This window comes from Bos indicus x Bos taurus, chromosome X (genome assembly GCF_003369695.1).
Source record: "Bos indicus x Bos taurus breed Angus x Brahman F1 hybrid chromosome X, Bos_hybrid_MaternalHap_v2.0, whole genome shotgun sequence".
Taxonomy (NCBI): domain Eukaryota; kingdom Metazoa; phylum Chordata; class Mammalia; order Artiodactyla; family Bovidae; genus Bos; species Bos indicus x Bos taurus.
This window is the reverse complement of record NC_040105.1, coordinates 75,779,750-75,806,136: the sequence shown is the minus strand read 5'-3', so window position 1 is coordinate 75,806,136 and position 26,387 is coordinate 75,779,750. Positions and strand designations below refer to the sequence as shown.

At 34.9% G+C, this 26,387-nt stretch overlaps 1 protein-coding gene across 1 annotated transcript in view; it reads left to right on the top strand.

The window, feature by feature from the left end:
• The window catches only part of RPS6KA6 (ribosomal protein S6 kinase A6), a 223,171-nt gene that overhangs the window by 48,129 nt on the left and 148,655 nt on the right, over positions 1 to 26,387 (top strand). The window contains exons 5-7 of the mRNA XM_027535019.1: positions 15,177 to 15,293; positions 21,686 to 21,767; positions 22,514 to 22,594. Coding sequence (XP_027390820.1) covers positions 15,177 to 15,293; positions 21,686 to 21,767; positions 22,514 to 22,594 — 280 coding nt within the window. The remainder of the gene's footprint in view (positions 1 to 15,176; positions 15,294 to 21,685; positions 21,768 to 22,513; positions 22,595 to 26,387) is intronic.

Sequence of the window (26,387 nt, the reverse complement as noted above, 5' to 3'; positions counted from 1 at the left end):
AATTCTTAAGCACTCAATTTTCTTCATAGTCCAATGCTCACATCCATACATGACTACTAGAAAAACCATAGCTTTGACTAGATGGACCTTTGTTGGTAAAGTAATATCTCTGCTTTTTAATATGATGTCTAGTTTGGTTATAACTTTTCTTTCAAGGAGCAAGCGTCTTTTATTTTCATAGCTGCAGTCACCATCTGCAGTGATTTTGGAGCCCCTAGAAATCAAGTCTGTCACTGTTTCCACTGTTCACCCATCTTTTTGCCATGAGGAGATGGACCGGATGCCATGATCTTAGTTTTCTGAATGTTGAGCTTTAAGTCAACTTTTTCACTCTCCTCTTTCACTTTCATCAAGAGGCTCTTTAGTTCTTCTTCGCTTTCTGCCATAGGGTGGTGTCATCTGGATATCTGGGTTTATTGATATTTCTCCCAGCAATCTTGATTCCAGCTTGTGCTTCATCCAGCCCAGCATATCTCACGATGTAGTCTGCATATAAGTTAAATAAGCAGGGTGACAATATACAGCCTTGATATATTCCTTTCTTGATTTGGAACCAGTCTGTTGGTTCCATGTCCAGTTCTAACTGTTGCATACAGATTTCTCAAGAGGCAGGTCAGGTTGTCTGGTATTCCCATCCCTTGAAGAATTTTCCACATTTTGTTGGGATCTGCACAGTGCAAGGCTTTGGCATAGTCAATAAAGCAAAAATAGATGTTTTTCTGGAACTCTCTTGCTTTTTCCATGTTGGCAGTTTCCATGTTGGATGTTGGCAATTTGATCTCTGGTTCCACTGCCTTTTCTAAAACCAGCTTGAACATCTGAAAGTTCACGGTTCATGTACTGTTGAAGCCTGGCTTCGATAATTTTGAGCATTACTTTACTAGCGTGTGAGATCAGTGCAATTAGCAGTAGTTTGAGCATTCTTTGGCATTGCCTTTCTTTGGGATTGGAATGAAAACTGACCTTTTCCAGTCCTGTGGCCACTGCTGAGTTTTCCAAATTTGCTGGCATATTGAGTGCAGCAGTTTCACTGCATCATCTTTTAAGACTTGAAATAGCTCCATCACCTCCACTAGCTTTGTTCATAGTGATGCTTCCTAAGGCCCACTTGACTTCACATTCCAGGATTCTGACTCTAGATGAGTGATCACACCATTGTGATTATCTGGGTCATGAAGATGTTTTTAATATAGTTTTTCTGTGTATCCTTGCCACCTCTTCTTAATATCTTCTGCTTCTGTTAGGTCCATAGCATTTCTGTCCTTTATTGTGCCCATCTTTGCATGAAATATTCCCTTGGGATCTCTGATTTTCTTGAAGAGATCTCGAGTCTTTCCCATTCTGTTGTTTTCTTCTATTGCTTTGCATTGATCACTGGGGAAGGCTTTAATATCTCTCCTGGTATTCTTTGGAACTCTGCATTCAAATGGGTATATCTTTCCTTTTCTCCTTTGCCTTTAGTTTCTATTCTTTTCACAGCTATTTGTATATGTGTATCTATATATCTATATGTATATCTATATATCTATATACATACACACATATATGTCTATTATTTTCTTATTTAGGTTGTTGCATAATATTGAGAAGAGTTCCCTGTGCTATACAGTAGGTCCTTGTTGGTTATCTACTTTAAATATGATAGTGTGTACATCTCAGTCCCAAAGGCCCAAACTATCCCTTTTCCTCACCCTTTCCCTGGTGACTCAGCTGGTAAAGAACCTGCCTTCCAGTGCAGGATATGTAAGAGACATGGATTCAGTCCCTGTGTTGGGAAGATCTGCTGGAAAACGGAATGGAAACCACTCCATTATTCTTGCCTGGGAAATCCCATGGACAGAGGAGCCTTTCTGTCCAGGTAACCATAAACTCCTTCTCTAAATCTGTGAGTCTGTTTCTGTTTTGTAAATTCATTTGTATCATTTCTTTTTAGATTCTTCTTATAAGCAACATCATATGATATTTCTCTTTCTCTGTTTGACTTTTCACTCAGTATGAAAAGTTCTAGGTCCATCCATGTTGCTTCAAATGGCATTATTTCATTCTTTTATCTATTCCTCTGTTAATGGGTATTTAGGATGCTTCCATGTCTTGGTTGTTGTAAATAGTACTGCAATGAACAGTGGGATGCACATATCCTTTTGGGTCATGTTTTAGTCTGGATATATGGTCAGCAGTGGGATTTCAGGGTCATATGTTACCTTAATTTTTAGTTTTGGAAGGAACCTCCATACTATTCTCCATAATGGCTATACTAATTTACATTCCCACCAACAGTGTACGAGGATTCCCTTCTCTCCACACCCTTTGCAACATTTACTCTTTGTAGATTTTTTGTTGATAGCCCTTCTGGCTGGTGTGAGTTGGTACTCATTGTGGTTTTGAATTGCATTTCTTTAATAAATAGCAATGTTCAACATCTTTTCATATGCTTCTTGATCATCTGTGTGTCTTCTTTGGAAAAACATCTATTTAAGTATTATGCCCATTTTTTGTTTGGGTTGTTTGTTTCCATGATGCTAAGCTCCATGAGCTGTTCATAAATTTTGGAGACAAATGCAGTGTCAGTCAAATCATTTGCAAATATTTTCTCCCAATCTGTGGGTTGTCTTTTTGTTTTGTTTATGATTTCCTTCGCTGTTTAAAAGCTTTTGAATTTAATTAGGCCCCATTTGTTTATTTCTGTTTTTATTTTTATTGCTCTGGGGATGGATTGAAATACATTGCTCAATTTATGTCAGAGAGTGTGCTGCTTATGTTTTCTTCTAAGTGGTTTATGGTGTCCGGTCTCACATTTAGATATTAAATTAAAATTGGAGCTTATTTTTGTGTATGGTATTAAAGGAAGTTCTAATTTCAGTTTTTTCATATAGCTTTCCAGCTTACCCAGCATCATTTGTTGATTAAACTGTATTTCCACCATTTTATAATCTTGACTCCTTCCTTTGTCATAGATTAATTGACTGTAGGTGTGTGGGTTTATCTCTGGAGTTTCAATCTGATTCTGCTGAGCTATATGTCTGTTTTTGTTCTAGTGCCATACTGTGTTGGTGACTATAACTTTATAATATAGTCTGAAGCCAGGGAGCCTGATTAGTCAAGGTCCTCCCACCCCCACCACCCCCCACCATCACTCAGGATTCCTTTGGCTATTCAGGGTCTTTTGTGTCTCCATACAAATTTTATTATTTTTTTTTGTTCTAGTTCTGTGAAAAATGCCATTGGTAATTTCTTAAGGATTGCATTGAATCTGTAGATTGCCTTAGGTAGTATAGTCATTTTCACAGTATTGATTCCTCCAGTCCAAGAACATGGTTTTTCTTTCCATCTGTTTGTGCTATCTTCTGTTTCTTCTATTAGCATCTTATAGTTTTAGAAGTACAGGTCTTTTGTCTCCTTAGGTAGGTTTATTCCTAGGCATTTTATTCTTTTTGTTTCAATGCTAAATGGGATTGTTTCCTTAATTTCTCTTTCTGATCTTTTATTGTTAATGTATAGAAATGCCACATTCTGTTGTAAATTGCAACTTTACCAATTTCATTGATGAGTTCTAACAGTTTTCTCATAGTGTCTTTAGGCTTTTCTATGTATAGTATCATGTCATCTGCACATAGTGACTGTTTTACTTCTTTTCCAATTTGGATTCCTTTTCTTTCTTTCTCTTCTCTGATTGCATTACCTACTACTTCCAAAATTATGTTGAGTAAAAGTGCTGAGAGTGGACATCCTTGTGTTGTTTTGATCTTAGAGAAAATAACTTTCAGCTTTTCATCATTGAGTATGATGTTAGTTGTAGGTTTAGTTGTATAATGTTAGTTGTAGGTTTGTTGTAGATGGCCTTTATTATGTTGAGATATATTCCCTCTTTGCCCACTTTCTTGAGAGTTTTGATCATAAGCGGATTTTGAATTTTGTCAAAAGTGTTTATCCTTTTCTTCTAGTTTGTCTAGTTTATCAGCACATATTTATTTGTAGTAGTCTCTTTTTTTTCATTTCTAACTTTATTGATTTGAATCCTCTCCCCTTTTTTCTTGATGATCCCGGTAAAGGATTAACAATTTTGTTTTATCTTTTCAAAGAACCAGCTCTTAGTTTCATTGATCTTTCCTATTGTTTTCATTGTCTCTCTTTCATTTATTTCTATTCTAAACTTATGATTTCTTTCCTTCTGCTGACTTGGGTTTTGTTTGTTCTTTCTCTACTTGCTTTAGTTGTAAGGTTAGGTTATTAATTTGAGATTTTTCTTGTTTCTTGAGGTAAGCGTTTATTGGTATAAATTTCCCTCTCAGAACTGCTTTTGTTGCATCTCATAGGTTTCGGATTGTTGTGATTTCATTTTCATTTGTCTCTTGGTGTTTTTTGATTTCCTCTTTGAATTCTTCAGTGATCCATTGGTTATTTAGTAGCGTGTTGTTTAGCCTTCAGGTGTTTGTGATTTTTTACAGGTTTTTTCTTGTAGTTTATTTTTAATCTCATAGTGTTTTGGTCAGAAAATATGCTTGATATGCTTGCAGTTTTCTTAAATTTACCAGGGCTCACTTTGTGGCCCCACATGTAGTCAGTCTTGGAGAATGTTCCCTGTGTACTTGAGAAGAATGTGTATTCTGCTACTTCTAAATTGAATGTTCTATAAGTATCAGTTAAGTCTATCTAGTCTTATGTGTCATTTAAGGCCTATGTTTCCTTACTTATTTTCTGTCTGGATCATTTGTCCATTGATAAAAGTGGTGTGTTAAAGTTCCTTACTATCATTGTATTACTGTCAGTTTCTCTCTTTATGGCTGTTAGTATTTGCTGTATACACTGAGGTACTCCTATGTTGAGTGCATATATATTTACAACTCTTATATCTTCTTCTTGGGTTGATCCATTGATCATTATGTAATGTCCTTCTTTGTCTTTTATAATAGTCATTTTAAAGTATATTTTGTCTGCTATGAGTATTGCTACTGCAGCTTTCTTTTGATTTCCATTTGCATGGACTACCTTCTTCTGTCCCCTCACTTTCACTCTGTATGTGTCCCTAGATCTGAGGTAGGTCTGTCTCATGTAGACAGCATATATACAGGTCTTATTTTTGTATTGATTCAGCTGGTCTCTGTCTTTTGGCTGGAGCACTTAATCCATTTACCTTTAAGGTAATTACTGGTATGTATCTTCTTGCTGTCATTTTCTTAATTGTTTTGGGTTTGTTTTTGTAGGTCTTTTTCTTCTCCTGTTTTATTCTTTTCTCTTTTTGTTTGATGGTCATTTTTGTGTTATGCTTGGGTTGCCTTTTCTTTTATATATGTGCATCTATTGTAGTTTTTGGGTTTGCTGCTCCCATGAGGTTTTGATATAGCAGTCTATATGTGTACAAAGTTTTTTAAGTTGCTGGTCTCTTCCCCACCTAGAGGAGTTCCTTTAGTATTTGTTGCAAAGCTGGTCTGGTAGTACTGAATTCTCTTAGCTTTTGCTCTTTGAAAAGTTTTTGACTTCTCCATCAAATCTGAATGATAGCCTTGCTGAACACAGTATTCGTGGTTGTAGATTCTTCCCTTTTATCACTTTAAATATATCTTGCCACTCCTTTCTGGTCTGCAGAGTTTCTGCTGAGAAATCAGCTCATAACCTTATCGGTGTTCCTGTGTATGTTATTTTTTGTTTTTCCCATGTTGCTTTTAATATTTTTTCTTTGTCTTTAATTTTTGTCAATTTTATTATTGTGTATCTTGGCATGTTCCTCTTTGGATTTATCCTGCTTAGGACTCTGCACTTCTTGGACTTAGGTGATTGTTTCTTTCTCATGTTAGGGATGTTTTCAGCTATTATCTCTTCAGACATTTTCTCAGGTCCTTCTCTCTCCCTTCTCCTTGGACCCTCCTAATGTGAATGTTGGTGTGTGTACTGTTGTCCTAGAGGTGTCTTGCTGCTGCTGCTACTGCTAAGTCAGTTCAGTCGTGTCCAACTCTGTGTGACCCCATAGACGTCAACCCACCAGGCTCTCCTACCCCTGGGATTCTCCAGGCAAGAACACTGGAGTGGGTTGCCATTTCCTTCTCCAATGCATGAAAGTGAAAAAGTGAAAGTGAAGTCGCTCAGTTGTGTCCAACTCTTAGCGACCCCATGGACTACAGCCTGCCAGGCTCCTCCATCCATGGGATTTTCCAGGCAAGAGTACTGGGGTGGTATGCCATTGCCTTCTCCGAGAGGTGTCTTAGACTGTCTTAATTTATTTTCATTTTTTTTTCTTCATTCTGTTTCATGACAATAATTTCTACCATTCTGTCTTCCAGGTTACTTATCTTCTGACTCAGTTATTCTGTTATTGATTCCATCTAAAGTATTTTTCATTTCAGTTATTGTGTTGTTCATCTCTGTTTGTTTGTTCTTTAGTTCTTCTGGGTCTTTGAGCATTTTTTACATCTTCCCAGTCCTTGCCTTCTTTCTTTGAGATCCAGGATCATCTTCCCTATCATTTTTCTGAATTCTTTTTCCAGAATGTTGCCTGTCTTCACTTCGCTTGGTTGATTACTGGGGTTTTATATTGTTCTTTCATCTGGGACATAATCTTTTGCCGTTTCATTTTGTTTAACTTACTTCAGTTGTGGTTTTTGCTCCACAGAGTTCAAGATTGTAGTTCTTCTGCTTCTGGTGTCTGTTTCCTCATAGATGAGGCTATATAAAAGGCTTGTGGAATCTTCCTAATGGGAGGGTCTGGTGGTAGGTACAGTTGGGTTTTGTTTCCCTATTGGGTAAGGCTGTACTCAGTAGAACCTTAATCTGCTTGTATGCTGATGACTGGAGCTTTGTTCCCTTCACGTTGGTTGTTTGGCCTGACACTGGCCAGCACTGGAGCCTACAAGTTGTTTGATGGAGCTAATGGTGCCCTTCAGGAGGGCTCATGCCAGTGAATCTTTCCCAGAACTGTTGCTATTAGCATCTTTGTCCTTGCAGTGAGACACAGCCACCCCTCACCTCTGCAGGAGACCCTCTAATACTAGCAGATCAGTTTGACCTGGTCCCTTATGGGGTTATTACCTTTTGTACACATAAGACTTTGTGTGTGCCCTCTAAGAGTGGAATTTCTGTTTTCCCCTGTCCTGCTGAATTCCTGTAGTCAAATCCCAGTGGCCTTCAAAGTCAGATGCTGGAGATTCCTCTTCTCATTGTTGAACCCAGGTTGGGAAGCCTGACAGAGGGCTGGGAACCTTTACTCTAGTGGGAGAACTTCTGTGGTGTAATTGTTTTCCAGTTTGTGGGTCACGCATTTGGTGGGTATGGGATTTGATTCTGTTGTGATTGTGTCCCTCCTTCCATTTTGCTGTGGTTTCTCCTTTGTTTTTGGGTATCTTTTTTGGTAGGTTCCAACGTTTTTGTATTGATGGTTGTTCAGCAGTTAGTTGTGATTCCAGTGCTCTCACAGGAAGGGTGAGAGTAATCCTTCTACTCTTCCATCTTGAGCTAATCCCCCCTTTTCAAAAGACTTTAAATTGATTTACATTTTTATTACAGAGATGTAGATGTTACATTTAACTGAAAATATATATTCAAAAGGACAAAACTGATTCCTGATATTTTTAAGCCCTAATTTCTAATTTTAAAAACCATTATTGACATGTTTCTCTTATAAGAATCCTTTAAATACTCTCTCAGAAGTGTGTTTTACTTAAACTTATATGTAGCCATAAGTGGGGAATATGTTAAGTTGAAGTGCCTTTTTCTTATATGGTTTGTTTTTCCTTCTTCTGTTTATCTTTCCATTGAGCTTTGTTGTGCTTCAGTATTTCCCTTTCAAAGTTGATGCTTGCTTCTGCTTTTTATTCATATATTCCCCTCCCACCTTTTTTTTTTTTTTTTAATGGAGCCACTATACTACAAACTCACAAAACTCTTAAAGAAAATTACGGTTCAACTAAATGCTAATGGCCAACTACTGTAAGGTGGAGTAACATGCTGCACCATGAGGTATGCAAAGGTTAATAGTACAAATAAGTTTAATAATTTTAATTGTTATAGATGTTTTGTGGTTTTCAAACTTCTTAGTTGAATCTTATAACCAAGATCTGAAATGGTTTGGGCAGGGTTATTCCCATTTTATGTATGAGGGAACTAAAGAGCCAATTCTAATAAAAAAAGTAGAATAAACTGACCTAGGTGGGAACCAGTTTGCCACACTTGTTTTTCAGTCACCAATACAAATTGATACAATTTTGCAAGGCTAAGTATTCTACAATTACTTTCCAACATGTACATCATCTGATCTGTTTTAGTCCACTCTAGTGGTGTTTTGACATTTACATTTTTGCTGTTATTCTTATTTCGAAGTATGATGATACTTGATTTGGTTTACAGTGATCCTGGATTATTCACTCTGTGACAAGGGTACATCAAGATTCTTTTCCAGATTTCTGCATGTATGTTTTAACAGATCTGTAGTTTAAGTGCTTCTTGAAATTTCAGATTGATCAAACTAGCCTATCAACCCACCAATAAAGCAAACAAGTGGATGTTGCTTTATTACATTAAAACCCCAAATTTAGACTTTAAAAATCTCTCTTCTTTTGTTTTGATGTGTTTTTTGGAGATATCAATGCTCAGTTCCACAGTCCTATGAAACTGTTGTAATAGAAGTATGGTTTCCTAATAGATTGTTATCAGATCTTTCTCCTTCTGATTAACATGTGATTTCTTCCTCCTAGTAAAATCAGTTGTCAAAAAATGGAGCAGTAGTGTATTTGGTAGTTTGCTTTATACTTTATCAGTATGTTTTTCCAGTGTTAAAACATTATTGGCTCCCTAAATTGAAAAACATGATCACAAATTTTAAATGTCAGAACATACTATTTTGCTTGCAGTTGAACCTTTATAGTTTTTCTGTTTATCAATAATCACTACGATGTTCCAAAAAATTTTTTCTAACTCATAATTATCCTTGCCTAAAATTTGTCATTTGATGTTGGAAAGAATAGTAATCCCTATTTCAAAGTTATTAAATCTTAATTTTGCATTACCAACTTTTTTTATGCAGATTAACTAAAATTAGGTGCTGTATATTAGTGTTCTAGGGCTGTCATAACTAAGTGCCACATACTAGGTGACTTAAACAACAAATTTGTTTTCTTTCAATTCTGGAGACTATAAGTTCAAGATGTTGTCAGGAGTGGTTTCTTCAGAGGCATCTCTGCTTGACTTGTAGACAGCTGTCTTGAATTGTAGATCCCTGTGCCTTCACGTGCTTTTTCCTGTGTGTGTATCTGTGCCCTGATTTCTTCCTTTTATAAAAACACCAGTCATATTGGACTAAGGCCCACCCTATTGACCTTTAAAGACCCTATCTCCAATACAGTTACATTCTGAGGTACTGTGGGACTTCAGCATATGTATTTGAGGGGCCATGTTTCAGCCCATTAAATATTATATACCTTTTTGTCTTGTTAAGGAAAATGATATTTCTGATAGCATTCGCTTTCCTCAAGTCCTCAAGTCCCAGTATATAGCTTAGTAACTAATGCATAGCATGTGCTTTATGAGTGTTCTTGATTTTTTTGAGTGAGTAAATAAAGAATAAAAGAGTATTATGAGAAGCTAAGTATCATGAGAAGATAAGATAATAATAATACAACATTATTATACCAAGATAGGAAAATTTTTTTCAAAGATGATTCACTCTTAGGAAAAAAATGGATCACTAAGTTCATTACTACCTTATTTTGTGTTAAATTGCTGCCACTCTCAAGCTTTCAGAATGGTATAGAACCAGAAGAAAAGTGAGGTGGAGGAAGGAAGGAGGGTTGAAGATGGCCGGGGGGAGAACATTTAAATAGTGAGCATTAATAAATGTAACCTTGGGGAAGCTGAGAAGTGTTGGGTAATAGATAATAATAGGGCAGGGAGCAGATGAAATAAGAAAGACCGGAATTGGAAGTGATGACATGGAAGGGTAGAGATAATTTGACAAAGCCAAAAAGCTTGTTGCATACAGATACTAAAATAATTTTGTAGTAATTAGCCAATTGTGTGTGTGTGTGTATTTTTGTGCACATGTTATCTAACTATATATATCTTGGTGCTCAGTTGCTCAGTCGTGTCCAACTCTTTGTAACCCCTGCTGAACTCCTCTGTCCATTGGATTCTCCAGGGAAGAATACTGGAGTGGTGGCCATTTCATCCTCCAGGGGAGTGCCTTAAAAAATACATATGCCTGAATTCCCTTTTTAGTTCTAATGAACCATAATCTCTTAGGGTGTGACCCACACTTGTGTATTGAATAAATACTCTAAAAGTAATTTTTTAAAAAACTAAAACATTTGTAAATTACTGTCTAAAAGGCAAACTAGCCATAATTTAGTAATTAATACTTATAGCTATTTGTCTGGGAACATATATCTATAAAAGGCAGATGGCCAGTCAATAAGTTAATATCAGCAATTTTTAAAAGTACAGATTCTGGGGTCATTATGCCCTTTATTTATGTTGAGTATAGCACAGTATAATAAAAATATGAATCATGGGAAATTCCCTGATGGTCCAGTGGTTAAGACTCCATGCTTCCAGTGCAGGGGACATGAGTTCAATGCCTGGTTGAGGAACTAAGATCCCACATGCCACATGACCTGGCCAAAAAAAAAATACTGATCATGAATAATATGGAAAATTATTTATATTCCTCACACTCTAAGGAAAAAATGTTTATATTATTAAATTGAGATATATTGTTATCACAAAGTCAGTTCTATTCAAATTTGACATAATTCCATTATTCTGAAAGAATCTGCTGTTTCCCCATTTCCTTTATGTATTTTAAAAAATAAATTCTTCATACATATTTTTCTGTTTTTTTAAAAGGTAATTAAAAATAATTTTGAAGATTCTTACTGATTTTACCTTTACAAAGTTAAAATCTTTCTTCTTAAAAGTAAGTTTTTTTCCATTCCCATTTTATGAAATTGGTTGGATTGTTTTGGACTGTCCACTCCCATAAGGTCAAACAATTATTGTGCTAAGCATTAAGAATGCAGAGTTGAATGTGATATTACCGGATACAGGAAGCTCACTGTCTAGTGGGTAAGACAAGGTAATAAGCTGTTAGTTATATGGTGGCTGTCTATTGGGAAAAGTCTTTGCTAATCTAGAGCATTTTCATGTCAGAAATTTTATTGTGTAATACTGCTAAAAATTGAAGGACATATTGCATTTTTAAATGGTAGGCATATATGGATTTTAATTAGAAGAGGCATTAGACAGACATTTCCATTCAAAGACTTGCTTAGTTTTGGTGAAACTAAGTAAGATAGAGTATAGCTGTTTCTTAGCTCTGAACATTTTTTAAAAATTATGTTATGACCCAGGTTTTAATGATGATTGTAAAGGTGGCAGAAGCTGAAGTGCCTTATTAAACATAAAAATATTGTATTGTGTTCAATATAATATCACAGACTTGGAGAGGACCTTAAAGAACAATCGAATGTAATTTTTGTTATGTGGGAACACTGAGGTAGAGTGGTTTGTGATTTGGCCAAGGTTGCTTAGCTTATGAATGACAGAGCTAGAAGCAAAACTTAGTCTGTGACTTTTCCACCAGTGTTCTTTCCACTGGAGAAAACTCCCAATAAATTATGTTTTTGTTACAGTCCATACTTTGAAGACTTTTACTGCATTCATAATATATGGTATAAAATCAGCTAATTGTAGTATTAATGAGTATGCAATTTGATGTTGCTTTTGGTATACATATATTGCAAAGATGCATAAAGATATGCCATACTTTAATGTAATTACAAAATGTCAGTTACAAAACATATGTATTTGCATTAAAAAAAGTCCTTAACATTTTTACAGAAAAGACCCCTTTTCAAAGAGGAAACTCACTCTCATAGCTACTTAAAAGTGTCTTGTGAAATACTCTTTTGATGTATAAGAAACATCCAGGAACAAGCTGCTTATATATCTTGGAAATTAATCCTTTGTCAGTTGTTTCGTTTGCTATTCTTCCATTTTGAGGGTTGTGTTTTCACTTTGTTTAATTTCCTTTGCTATGCAAAAGCTTTTAAGTTTAATTAGATCTCACTTACTTGTTTTTGTTTTTGTTTCCATTATTCTAGGAGGTGGGTCATAAGGGATGTTGCTATGATTTATGTCATACTGTGTTCTGCCTATGTTTTCTTATAAGAGTTTTGTAGTTTCTGGTCTTACATTTAAGACTTTAATCCATTTTGAGTTAATATTTGTGTATGGTATTAGGAAGTATTCTAATTTCATTTTTTTGCACATAGTTGTCCAGGTCCTCCAGCACCACTTATTGAAGAAACTGTCTTTTTCCCATTGTATATTCTTGCCTCCTTTGTCAAAGATAAGGTGCCCGTATGTGCATGAGGTGATCTCTGGGCTTTCCATCATGTTCCATTGGTCTGTACTTCTGGTTTTGTGCCAGTACCATATTGTCTTTATGACTGAAGCTTTGTGGTATAGTGTGAAATCAGATAAGTTTATTCTTCTAGTTTCATTCTTCTTTCTCAAGATTGCTTTGGCTATTTGGGGTTTTTTATGATTCCATATGAATGTGAAGTTTTTTGTTCTAGTTCTGTGAAAAATGACATTGGTAATCTGATAGAGATTGCATTTAATCTGTAGATTGCTTTTGGTGGTATAGTCATTTTCACAATATTGATTCTTCCAACCTAGGAGCGTGGAATATCCCTCCATCTGTTTATATCATCTTTGATTTCTTTCCTCAGTGTCTTATAGTTTTCTGTATATAGTTCTTCTGTCTCCTTGGATAGGTTTATTCCTAGATATTTTATTCTTTTAGTTGCAATGGTAAATACCAGAAAAACAAACAACCCAATCAAAGTGGGCAAAAGACCTAACTAGACATTTCTTCAAAGAAGACATACAAATGGCTAATAAATACATGAAGAGATGCTCAACATCACTCATTAGAGAAATGCAAATCAAAACTACAATGAGATATCACCTCACACCACACAGAATGGCCATAATAAAAAAAAAATCCACAAACAGCAAGTATTGGAGAGGATGTGGGGAAAAGGGAACCCTCCTATACTGCTGGTGAGAATGTAAATTGATATAGCAACTATGGAAGGCAGTATGGAGATTCTTTAAAAACTAGGAATAAAACCATCATATGACCTAGCAATACCACTTCTAGTCATGTACCCTGAAGAAACCAAAAGTGAAAAAGATACATGTATCCCAGTGTTCATTGCAGTAGTATTTACAATATCCAGGGCATGGAAGGAACCTAGAAGTCCATCAACAGAGGAATGGATAGAGAAGCTGTGGTACATATATACAATGGAATACTACTCAGCCATGAAAGGAATGCATTTGAGTCAGTTCTAATGAGGTAGATGGACCTAGAGCCTATTATACAGAGTGAAGTAAGTCAGAAAGAGAAAAGCAAATACCATGTATTAACACATATATATGGAATTTAGAAAGATGGTACTGACGTATCTGTTTATAGAGCAGCAATGGAGATCCAGACCTAGAGAACAGACTTATGGACAAGGGTCGGGGAGAAGAGGGAGAAGGTGAGGTGAGTGGGGAGAGTAGCATGGATGCATATACACTAACATATGTAAATAGATAAACAATGGGAATTTGCAGTATGACTCACGGGACTCAAACTGGATCTCTGTAGTAACCTAGAGGGATGGTAATGGACGGGAAGTGGGAAGGAGATTCAAGAGGGAGGGGACATATGTACACCTATGATTAATTCATGGTGATGTATGACAGAAATCAAACCAGTATTGTAAAGCAATCATCAATCAAAAGTAAATATTTAAAAAAAGGAACATCCAGGAGCATATTTTTCAGAACTGATACTTCATTTCTGACTGATTAATGAGTCCTAATACGTAAAGCTAAAATTACTCTGTTGGATTATATAACATGGTAGTTATTTTAGCTACCATGAAGCCTAACTTACTTGGGACCATACTCTTGTCCACTTTGGCCACAGTCACCATTGGTTAATGAGTTAATTAAAAGGTGAATTGATTGAGAACATTTTTGCCATCCAGACCCGAATTAATACAATATAATGGAAAGCTACCATGACTTCTAGACATCGTGATTAACTAGTCATGTGAACTTAAACTCTGTGGGTCTCAGTTTTCTCCCCTATACAGTCAGAAGTTCGGATAATATATCCCAGCTCTTGTTATTTTGTGATACGTAATACATCTGAAAATTTGTTTTTTTTTTTAATCCTTACTGCTGTGCTGGGGGCTAGAATTACGGTTCACCTGAGTGTAGTCTTGATATATAGAGTCCTATATCAAGGGGTAGAAACAGTTCCAGGGTGGCATGCCTTCTGCCTGACCCAGTTGGTAGGAAATTTGGCATATAATTTATCAGTGTATGTAAAATTTCAATAAAAGTAGGCATATGGCCTGGAAACATGTTTGGGTTTTGCAGATTTTGTTTATCCATGCCAGTTTCTTTTCCAATGATATGAATAGCTGGACATTTAAATATTTGTATATCACTGACTATTTAAAATATTATAATGAAAGAATTCTTGAGGTTCACAGTTTTTGTCATGTCACAATTTACAAGGTGTTTTACTTTCTCTGCATGTACTTGTGAAGGTCTTAAAAGGCGACTCTTTCAGTTGTTGATTTTTTTTTTTTCCTGTCTCTACTTGGTTGAAACAGAAGCTGAAGCACAGATTTTGTATGCTTCTGTTTACATGAAATTATAGAGGTGTGGTGTTATCTGTGTGTTACAAAACCCAGGAAATGGGGATGCTAGTAGGCAATGACAGCCCACTCCAGTACTCTTGTCTGGAAAATCCTATGGATAGAGGAGCCTGGTTGGCTGCAGTCCATGGGGTCACTAGGAGTCAGACACGACTGAGCGACTTCACTTTCACTTTTCACTTTCATGCATTGGAGAAGGAAATGGCAACCCACTTCAGTGTTCTTGCCTGGAGAATCCCTGGGACGGGGGAGCCTGGTGGGCTGCCGTCTTTGGGGTCTCACAGAGTCGGACACGACTGAAACGACTTAGCAGCAGCAGCAGCAGCAGCAGTAGCCCATTAAACTCTGTGCTAGATTGAAGGAGTTAGACATTAAATTATTTCTGTTGTGATTTCTGGTTCTAAATGGAGCTAATCATAAGATGCTGTAACTATATTTGAGTATTGCTTGGATTTCTTTTTACAGGATGAAGGAGTTGTTAAAGAAATCCCTATTACTCATCATGTTAAGGAAGGATATGAGAAAGCAGATCCTGCGCAATTTGAGTTGCTCAAAGTTCTTGGTCAGGGATCCTTTGGAAAGGTAATGAATGCTTTTTTCCCTCATTTGTTTTTCTTTTAAACATTTAGCAAAAAATTGAACGCATAGGTAGAAATCTGGTAAATTTGCCATTTCTAAATTATCAAATGATACATCCAAAGGAAGGTCTAATTTCACTCCTTTTCTGTTGTTTTTTAAATCCCATTTCTTTATATTTCTCTGTCATGTTTTCTAATCCCCTGGGAAAATTGATTTCTCAAGGACAATATATAACATGCTATTTATTTGCTGCCTAAATCAAGAAAGTTTGAGTTTTGTAAAACAGGTCTTCTTTCTCTCTTCACATGCTGTCATGATCTCAGCTTTCTCTTGGTGATTTTTTCCTTAGCTCTATCACAGAAGTCAGAATGCATGTATCAATTCATGTATGAATGCATGAATTGTTAATTTATCATCTGTTATAAAAAATATGTGAATGTACAGCTATGGGAAGTACTGGGTAATTTAGGGATTATATAAAACTCCTACCTTCAAAGGGCTTTAATTTCAAGGGAAAAAGCAAAATTGAGGAGGACAAACTCTGACACTCATTATTAAAATTGGTTATTCAGTGCTTACTGATACATGATTATTAGTAAAGAAGTTTGTAGATCTGGTTCCTGAGTTTTGTATACCTAGCATCTAAGATACGAAAAATATTACATACAGGTATTAAGTAATAGCATGTAGGAAACAGCAACAACAGCAGTTTAAGGGAAGGAAGATAGTGAGAAAACTACTAATTTCTAACTTTAGGGTGGCTGAGATTTAGTTTCAAAGAGGAAAGTAAGGCAGTTGAGCATTGCTTCTTTATTATACTCTGAAATATTTTAAAAGAAAGACAATTATTGAACACCGGGTTTGTGTATACCACTTTTAAAGTAACATTGATGAATATAAAGTAGACGTTAATTGTCAAGTAATCTGATATCTGTGCAGTATAAAATACAACATGTAAAATATAGAGAAACATTTTTCAGGACACAAAAAGGACAAACTGAGGTGGATTATTGTTTGGTAGTGAATTGGTACAAGAGGTATATGATGACAAGGAGACAGGACTTGAATAGTTATGCTGGGGGAGAGTAAAACTAGAAGGAGCTTTTAATAGATGTGTGTATCTGTGTGTGTGGTGGGGGGAGTGTATTTATAGAACTGACCTGTAGAGGAGGCATGTGCATACTGAATACCTTTATTTTTTAAAGTTACTAAAAGTACAGTATTTTAAAAAAATATTTTACATACTATTTCTATGATGTTAATTTTAGAAGAACAGAGATGAATTTTCTTTTATATCCCCAATATATAAATGCTTGCATATTGACTTAAATAAAATCTCACCAGGCAAACATTTCAAGCCATTAAAAGTATCTGTCTTGTTATTTGATACACACACACACTTATCCATATGTGTATTTATTTATATCCAGCTTTGTTCCAGAAAGGATTTAAGGCTTTCATAAATGAATACTAAAGAAAATAAAAATAAGTGGGGATGATGATGGAAGCAGAAAAATTAGAACAGGAAAGATGAGTTGAAGCCAGGAATAAACTCTCTTGTTCACAAATGCATGGTATAATGGCCTCAAATTTTTTGGCCTCATTATAAAGAGGCTGATACTTTTAATTGTATGATTATTGACAGAATCTTTAAGAAATATATCAAACAGACCAGAGAAATTTTTCTTATGGAGCTTCATAAAGAAAATACAGTATAACATAATGAAATATCTTCAATAACATCTTCACACTAAATATAGAAACATGCTGACAAGTTGTCAATGTGGTCCTTAAAAAAATCAGGGAACGTTCAGCTTTGTGCAGGAACTTTGATTTAACAAGGATATCATGGAAGCCCTTTTAAAAAATTCCTAATACTAAAATACAGAATAGTGACCCTTGTGCAGGTCATCAACTGAAGAAATATTAAGGAAGTGGCTTATTTTTTCCTTCTTAGGATGTGAAAACACTTGCTTGTCAGTATTACATCATTTGCGTAGGCATTGTGTGGTTGGGACTTGTTATATGCCAAACCTAGTCAGGAATTTGGCCAAGGCTGTGAATCAGATAAGTGTAGGAGCAATTCCAAGAAACTTTGAGCTGTAGTCTTATTTATACGATTTCCTATGAAAGTTCCATTGTTAAAATGCAATAAATATATTTTAGCATATATAAACCTTTGTGACATTAAATATCTATACAATCTATTTAATCAGGAAAAATACTATGAAAATCAGTTGTAAAATTGTATTTTAAAGATGCACGTATTATCATAAAATATGCATATAAAATTCTGTAGTAAGCACATCAAGTAATGTGTGGATTGAAATGAAGTATACCAATCTACTTATGTTGTTGTTGTTTACTTGCTAAGTCGTGCCTGATTCTTTTGTGACCCCATGGACTATAGCCCACTAGGCTCCTGTGTCCATGGGATTTCCCAGGCAAGAATACTAGTGTGAGTAGTCATTTCCTCCTCCAGGGGATCTTCCCAACCTCAGGATCAAACCTCTGTCTCCTGCTTTGGCAGGCAGATTCTTTACCACTGAGCCACCAAAAGATGCATATAAGATTCTGTAATAAACACACTAAGTAATGTGTGAATTGAAATAAAGTATACTAAATAACTTATTTATTTTAAAACACAATAAAATAAAACACATGAAAATATCTTTGGCATTATTAGACTAGCCTTTCATATATTTCACATGTCAAGTCATATTTACACAAAACATACATTTTAACATTCCTTTTTTTTTGCTTTTGTGATAGTAAAACCTTTAACTATAGGACTTAAAAATGAATTTTTGAAAATATCAAACCCTTGCCCTCCTAAGTAATTGATTAAGTATATGTGTTTACAACTTAAAATTTCTTGCAGTTGGTCCTTTCTTTCCAGTTAGTGTTAAAACTGTGCAGTTTTTCACTTCACTTCAGCCAGCAAATACTTCTTAATGAAGTCCATATGACAGAGAGAAAGTATGTTGGAGTAATTCACTCATTCATTTCTCTTTTGAACAATTTCTGAGAATTGGATTAGGGTGGTTGTAAAGAAACCTCTCTTATTTATTTTTTTAATTAATTAATTAATTATTTTACTTTACAATATTGTATTGGTTCAGGAGAGATACGTTTTTGGATAACAGTAATTTGAAATCATGCAGCTTCTGTAGTTGATCATGGGAAGAGAGTAGAGTGAGATGATGTTTTCTTATGCTGAGAAAGTTCATCCATTAGACCTGAGAAGAACAAATCAGGTAATGAAAAAATAAACAATTACTTCCCGAGACTGTGAATGATGGCTTCTATTAGATGCCAAATTGAGATATTAGTGAGTGTTTTAAGAGATAGGGAAACAGTGGCCGCTTTGTGTGTCTTTTCAGAAAACCTGGACTACTGTTTTCTTCCTTCCTTAATTGCCTCTTTTTACCCTCTGTATTCCATTCTTTTCAGCCCCACTAAAGGCTGTGTTCTAGAACAGTAGTTCTCAAAGTGTGATCTTACTACCCTTGGACATCCACAAGACACTTTCATGGAGTCCTTAAGAACAAGACTGTTATAATAATGCTAAGATATTATTTGTAAATTTTTTTGCACTTTGGCACAATCCAGGAAGTGATTTTAAGCTATCAGTAATCATTATGACCTTCACTGCCACACATAGTTAGAAAAATACAAGTTTTACTTAAGAATGTTCTTGATGAGGTGTTAACAGTTATTAGATTTATCAAATATCAATCCTTGAGTATGCTTCTTTTTAATATTGTGGGATGAAATGAGAAGTACCCAAAGTACTTTAGCTGCACAACAAAAAATTTGATTGTCTCAAGACAGAATACTTGTGAAGTTTTTTGAATTGTGAGCTACACTAGACACTTTTTTCATGAAATGTCATTTTTCCATGAAAGAATGATTGACAAACTATGATTACTTAAATTTGGGCATTTGGTAGATGTTTTCCTCAAAAATGAATAGAGTGAACCTGTTCCTTCATGGAAAACAACTTAGTATTTTAGCCAATGATAAAATTTGAGCTTCAAAGCAAAAAATTAGAATTTTGGCCAATTTTTATTTTCCACTGTGCTCAACATGTTCTCAGTACTCAAAAGACTTTCCTGATGAGATTGCTACTGTCAACATTTGGAAGATCTGCATAACTCAGTGAACCAATGCTTTTTAGTTGACAAACACATGATGTTATCAAATCAGCCATCAGTGCAAAATCCATTCAACATGTCCCATAGACCAGTGGGTTATTATGTAAAAGAATATGGACAGTTAATTGATGTGGTTTCAGATTTTTCACTGCAACTAATCTTTAAGAAACTTCTACTTGTCAAATTCTTGTGTCATATCAAAGAAGAATAACCACAATTATATGAAAAGGCTATTAAAATACTTCTCCCTTTTCCAGATATGTAACTGTGTGAAGCCTGATTTTCTTCTTATAATTTAAGCAAAGCAGTTTAATTGCAACAGATTGAATGAAGAAGCAGATAAAAGAATCCAACTATTTTCTGTTAAGCCAGATATTAAGGACTTGTAGAAATGTAAATCAGTGTCAGTCTTCTCAGTGATTTCTTTTTTTTGGTTTGTTTTGGAAAAAATATTCATTTTTATAAAAAATATTTATATTCACATGTAATTAGTTTATTATTTTTAATCAATAAATACATAGTTAATTTTTTGCTGTGATTTCTAATACAGTAAATATCAGCAGTTATAACCCACAAAAACAAAAGTACTTTGGAGTGATCAGTAATTTTTAAGTTTGTAAAAGAATTCTTGAGACCAAAAATAATTGAGAAATGCTTTCTTGGAAGAAACTTGAGAAAGAATGGAGTCATCACTCATGAAATGACTTGACTCCTTTGTTGTCAATATCTTGATCACCTGATATTGATTATAAAAAAGGAAACTGTTTATCAACATTTATTTGACCATGTCATTAAAATTGAATGAAAACTAAGTCTGGTATTTAGGGTTAATGCCATTCACTTTGAAGCTTTTGTGTGTATATTATGGCAGTTAATTTAATCTGCTCTTTAGAAACTGATGTAGACTGAAATCAGCTATACAAATACATATAAGTCCATGGTTTTTCACTGGTGAAATAGTAAGTAATGGTATGCAGTGGATTTGGAGGAAAGGGGGAAAAAAAGACTGGTTGGTCTAAATACAAAGTATGAGAAGCACTACAATAGATAGTGTGAAAATCTATAAAACTGAAATGGTCCTTGAGTTTAGGTCTGATATAAGAATAGGAGAAGGAGAGATTAAGTAATGATTAAATGAAGTAATGATTAAATGAACCCCCCCACTTGCCCAGTTGGCTGATATATAATTATCACATAGAATATTTTGAATAAAGAATTTTAAGCTCTACCATAGGAAGAAGACAAAAATTACTTAGAAGCTCTCCAATCTGCAGTTTTAGGTATACAAATTACTTAATTTGATCTCATTTTGAATTTATCAGCATTTGAATAGAGTTTGTTAGAGTTGAGGATGGCAGGTTGAGGCAGTGAACACCAATTTAAAACTGGAAACAACCCTTTAATAGTAAATACCTGTTATGAAACTATAATATACTCATATTTATCTTCATAACTGAGGCTTTCTAAAACTTACCTTATAATGAATCATTTCTTGGTTTGAAAATATAAGAAATTATTACTTTAAGCTTAATCAGTAACTTTGACTTTTTTATTGAAATATTCGCCATTATGATTCTTTCACTTAGCAGATAGTTAAGAATTGCCTCTAATATCTTATTAGAAAATAAATTGAAAATTTTAGTCACTCATTCTTGTCTGACTCTTTGCGACCCCATGGACTGTAGCCCTCCAGGCTCCTCTGTCCATGGAATTTTCCAGGCAAGAATACTGAAATGGGTTGCATTTTCCTCCTCATCTTCATGACCCAGGTGTGGACCTGGGTCTCCTGCATCACAGGCAGATTCTTTACTGTCTGAGTCACCAGGGAAGCCCTATTAGAAAATAAAATACCTGGTAACTTATAAAATGGACCAATAGGAAACTAGAAATGAAGTTGTCAAATTAACAGTAATTAGATTTTTTGTTCCATATTAAGAAAACAAAAAGGAGCTTGTGTCTTATAAGGAGCTCCCTTAGCTCAAATTGTCTTTCATTATATTATTTATCTCTTATATCACAAACTTCTCAAATGTTCTTTTACATTTTCTTTTCCACATTGGAATGTATGAGCATGTGATTAAGTGAATGAAAGTGAGAAAGTGTAAACTAAGTATAATTTATAGGGAAAGGTATATCTTTATACAATTAGAGAATATGTAAGGCTATTTGTATATGCTAATATATATGTATAGCAGGAATGGCTTGGGATGTGAACTTCACTTTTAATTCTCTTATTAGGTATTTCTCGTTAGAAAGAAGACCGGTCCTGATGCTGGACAACTCTATGCAATGAAGGTGTTAAAAAAAGCTTCTTTAAAAGGTAGAAGATCAGAAAGCTTATTAAAATAAAACGTGGTAAAGCTTGTTTGAAGAAATGTGCTATGTATTGCCTATATGAGTAGATTTAGTTTCCTTTTAACATTAGTAATTGTTATTTCTAGGTTTGAGGATGGGGAACACGTGTATACCTGTGGCGGATTCATGTTGATGTCTGGCAAAACCAATACAATATTGTAAAGTAATTAACCTCCAATTAAAATAAATTTATATTTAAAAAATGATATTGACATATACTCTAATTTAGTGAGAGTGTATCCTGGTGAAAAAGAATAAATGGGATAAAAAGTGATACATTTTATTTAATTTAAAGTGAACTTGTTTTATTAAACTATATTCTTTTTCTTCAAGATTCTTATTTTTTCTGTTCCATCTGTTGGTATTACATATTGAGAAGGCACAGCCACCTGCATACAATTATATATACTGTCTTCCAGGCTGTGATAACAATAACACTGTGCTCAGTTTTAATCAGAGAACTCATTTGAACACTAATATATAATGCTTATCCGCCAAATAACACTGTGGCACTTAACCCATCTCTAGATCTAAACTGAATTTGTTAGCTTTTATACTGTGGTAATTACTGCCTAGGAATATTGACTTCAAATTCAGGCACTTACAAAGTTATATTTTAGATTTCTATATTTGTGTTTGGTGAATTATTGATGGACTCTCTACTGAAATTATATACAAGAACAATATACTCTAATCTTCTGTAATTTTTAGTTCGAGACAGAATTCGGACAAAGATGGAGAGGGATATACTGGTGGAAGTAAATCATCCATTTATTGTCAAATTGCACTATGGTATGTAATCTTTAAAAAAAAAATATGGAATTAGAGAACTAAGATTTCCTTTCAGACAATAATGTAACATAAGATAAATACTTCAAACAGGAAATAAATATGGAATGATGCAATACTTTCAGCTGTGTAAAACATACTTATCTGAAATAAGAATTAATATCCAGCTTTTAGTTGTTTTTCCTGTATTTGTTGGTTAACTTGTCTAAGGTAACAAGATAGTGTCTTTTGACTACTCTTGTCTAGTAGAATTTCTGTACTGTACTAGGCTGTACCTCTAGGGATCTTAGGCTATAAACTACTGTGATAATTTATTCAAAACATTCTTGTGTTTGAATGGGTTCCTCTTACATGTTCATAATGATCATATTCATCTTATTTCCTCATCCTGTTGAAGAGGACCATATGGTATACTAGTCTATTTGAGTTATTTTTTCTTATATTTAGAGGGAGAGGAATACTAGTGAAAAGCAATAGGTACAATGGAAAGAACATGAATTTGGAGTCAAAGAATTCTTTTTTTTTTAAATTGAGGTTTAGTTGATTTACAGTATTATATGTTTCAGGTGTACAATATAGTGATTCACAATTTTCGAGGTTATATTCCATTTATTCTTATTCCCTGTGTTATACTATATATTCTTGTAGCTTATTTATTTTATACATAGTAATTTATACCTGTTAATCCCATACCCCTATCTTGCCACTTTCCCCTACCTTTCCCCATTGGTAACCACTAGTTTGTTCTCCATAAGTTTGTTCCTTTTTTGTTAAATTCAAATTTTTTGATTCCAAATGTAAGTGATATCATCCAATATTTGTCTTTGTAAGACATGTTTCACTAAGCCTAATATACTCTAAGCCCATCCATGTTGTTGCAAATGACAATATTTCATTATTTTTTATGAGTAATACTCCATTGTGTATGTGTGTGTAGATGTATATATGTGTGTGTGTATGTATACACATATATATTTTCCACATCTTTAATACATTTACCTGTTGATGGATACGTAGGTAGCTTCCATATATTGTGAACTATAAAAAAATTCTGCCATGAACATTGTGGTGCATATATTTTTTTGTGGCAATATTTTCATTTTCTTCAGATATATACCCAAGTGTGGAATTGCTGAGTTATATTTTTATTCTTTTGAGGAACCTCCATACTGTTTTCCACAGTGCTTGCACCAATTTACATAACTTCTGACAGTGTACAAGGGTTTCATTTTGTCCACACCCTTTCCAACATTTGTTATTTGTAGTCTTTTTCATGATATACATTTTTGATGGATTGAGATGGTATCTCATTGGGGTTTTGATACTCTGATGATTAGCGATATTGAACATCTTTTCATGTGCTAGTTGGCATTCTGTATGTCTTCTTTGGAAAAATGTCTATTCAGGTCTTCTGCCCATTTTTAAAATTGGGTTGTTTGTTTCTGTGGTGATGAGATATATGGTCTGTTTATATATTTTTGATATTAGCTCCTTATTAGTCATATCATTTGAAAATATTTTCTCAAATTTAGTAGGCTGTCTTTTCAATTTGTTGATGGTTTCCTTTGCTGTGCTAGAGCTTTTTATTCTAATTAGGTCTGATCTGTTTATTTTTGCTTCTGTTTCCTTTGCCTTAGGAGACAAATCCCAAAAAGCATTGCTTTGATTCATGTCCAAGAGTGTTCTACCTATGTTCTTTTCTAGAAGTTTTATGGTTTATGGTCTTACATTTAGGTCTTTAATCCATTTTGAGTTTATTTTTATATATGATAGAAAATTTCATTCTTTTACATGCAACTGTCCATTTTTCCCAGCACCACTTACAGAAGAGACTCCCTTTTTCTCTTTTGTATATTCTTGTCACCATTGTTGCAGATTAATCAATCACAGGTGGGTGGGTTTATTTCTGGGCTCTTTATTCTGTTCGATTGATCTATATGTCTCTATTTATGTCAGTACATACTGTTTTGATTTCTGTACCTTTTAGCATGGTCTGAAGTCAGGGAGTGTGATGCCTCTAGCTTTGTTCTTCTTTTTCATGATTGTTTTGGCTATTCAGGGTCTTCGATATTTCCATACAAATTTTAAAATTACTTGTTCTAGTTCTGTGAAAAGTGCCATTGGTATTTCAGTAGGGATTGCATTGAATCTTCAGATTGCTTTGCGCAGTATGGTCATTTTAACTATTAATTCTTGCAACCTATGCAGTTCTGAATTTTAATAATGGCTCCATTGCCAATTTATTGTATGCATGAGATTATGGCATTTAACTTCCCTGGGGAATTCAAAGGCAAAAATTACTGATCCAGTCTACTATGTTGCTCTTGGTTTTTGAAATTTAGATGAATAGCAGGCATTGATTTTATTTTTAGGTAATTTTGACAAATATGCATTATAGTAGTTACTCAGTTCAGTTCAGTCGCTCAGTCATGTCTGACTCTTTGTGACCCAATGAACCACAGCATGCCAGGCCTCCCTGTCCATCACCAACTCCCGGAGTCCACCCAAACCCATCTCCATTGAGTCAGTGATGCCATCCAACCATCTCATCCTCTGTTGTCCCCTTCTCCTCCTGGCCTCAATCTTTCCCAGCATCAGGGTCTTTTGCAGTGAGTCAGCTCTTCGCATGAGGTGGCCAAAGTATTGGAGTTTCAGCTTCAACATCAGTCTTTCCAATGAACACCCAGGACTGATCTCCTTTAGGGTGGACTGGTTGGATCTCCTTGTTGTCCAAGGGACTCTCAAGAGTCTTCTCCAACACCACAGTTCAAAAGCATCAATTCTTCGGTGCTCAGCTTTCTTCACAGTCCATCTCTCACATCCATATATGACCACTGGAAAAACCATCGCCTTGACTAGACGGATCTTTGTTGGCAAAGTAATGTCTCTGCTTTTTAATATGTTGTCTAGGTTGGTCATAGCTTTCCTTCCAAGGAATAAGCATCTTTTAATTTCCTGGCTGCAATCACCATCTGCAGTGATTTTAGAGCCCAACAAAATAAAGTCTGACACTGTTTCCACTGTTTCCCCATCTATTTGCCATGGAGTGATGGGACCAGATGCCATGATCTTAGTTTTCTGAATGTTGAGCTTTAAGCCAACTTTTTCACTCTCCTCTTTCACTTTCATCAAGAGGCTTTTTAGTTTCTCTTCACTTTCTGCCATAAGGGTGATGTCATATGCATATCTGAGGTTATTGATATTTCTCCCGGCAATCTTGATTCCAGCTTGTGCTTCTTCCAGCCCAGCGTTTCTCATGATGTACTCTGCACGTAAGTTAAATAAGCAGGGTGACAATATACAGCCTTGACATACTCCTTTTCTTATTTAGAACCAGTCTGTTGTTCCATGTCCAGTTCTAACTGTTGTTTCCTGACCTGCATGCAGGTTTCTCAAGAGGCAGGTCAGGTGGTCTGATATTCCCATTTCTTTCAGAGTTTTCCACAGTTTATTGTGATCCACACAGTCAAAGGCTTTGGCATAGTCAATAAAGCAGAAATAGATGTTTTTCTGGAACTCTCTTGCTTTTTTGAGGATCCAGCGGATGTTGGCAATTTGATCTCTGATTTCTCTGCCTTTTCTAAAACCAGTTTGAACATTTGGAAGTTCACGGTTCACGTATTGTTGAAGCCTGGTTTGGAGAGTTTTGAGCATTACTTACTTTACTAGCAAAAATCTGGTATTTTTCACCCATTATTCTTTCATTCCCCATTACCCAAATGGAATGAAAGTAGTAGTAGTATCTAAAGATCTCCTTCCTTGTATCTCTGGGATATCATTAATCACTAAACACCAG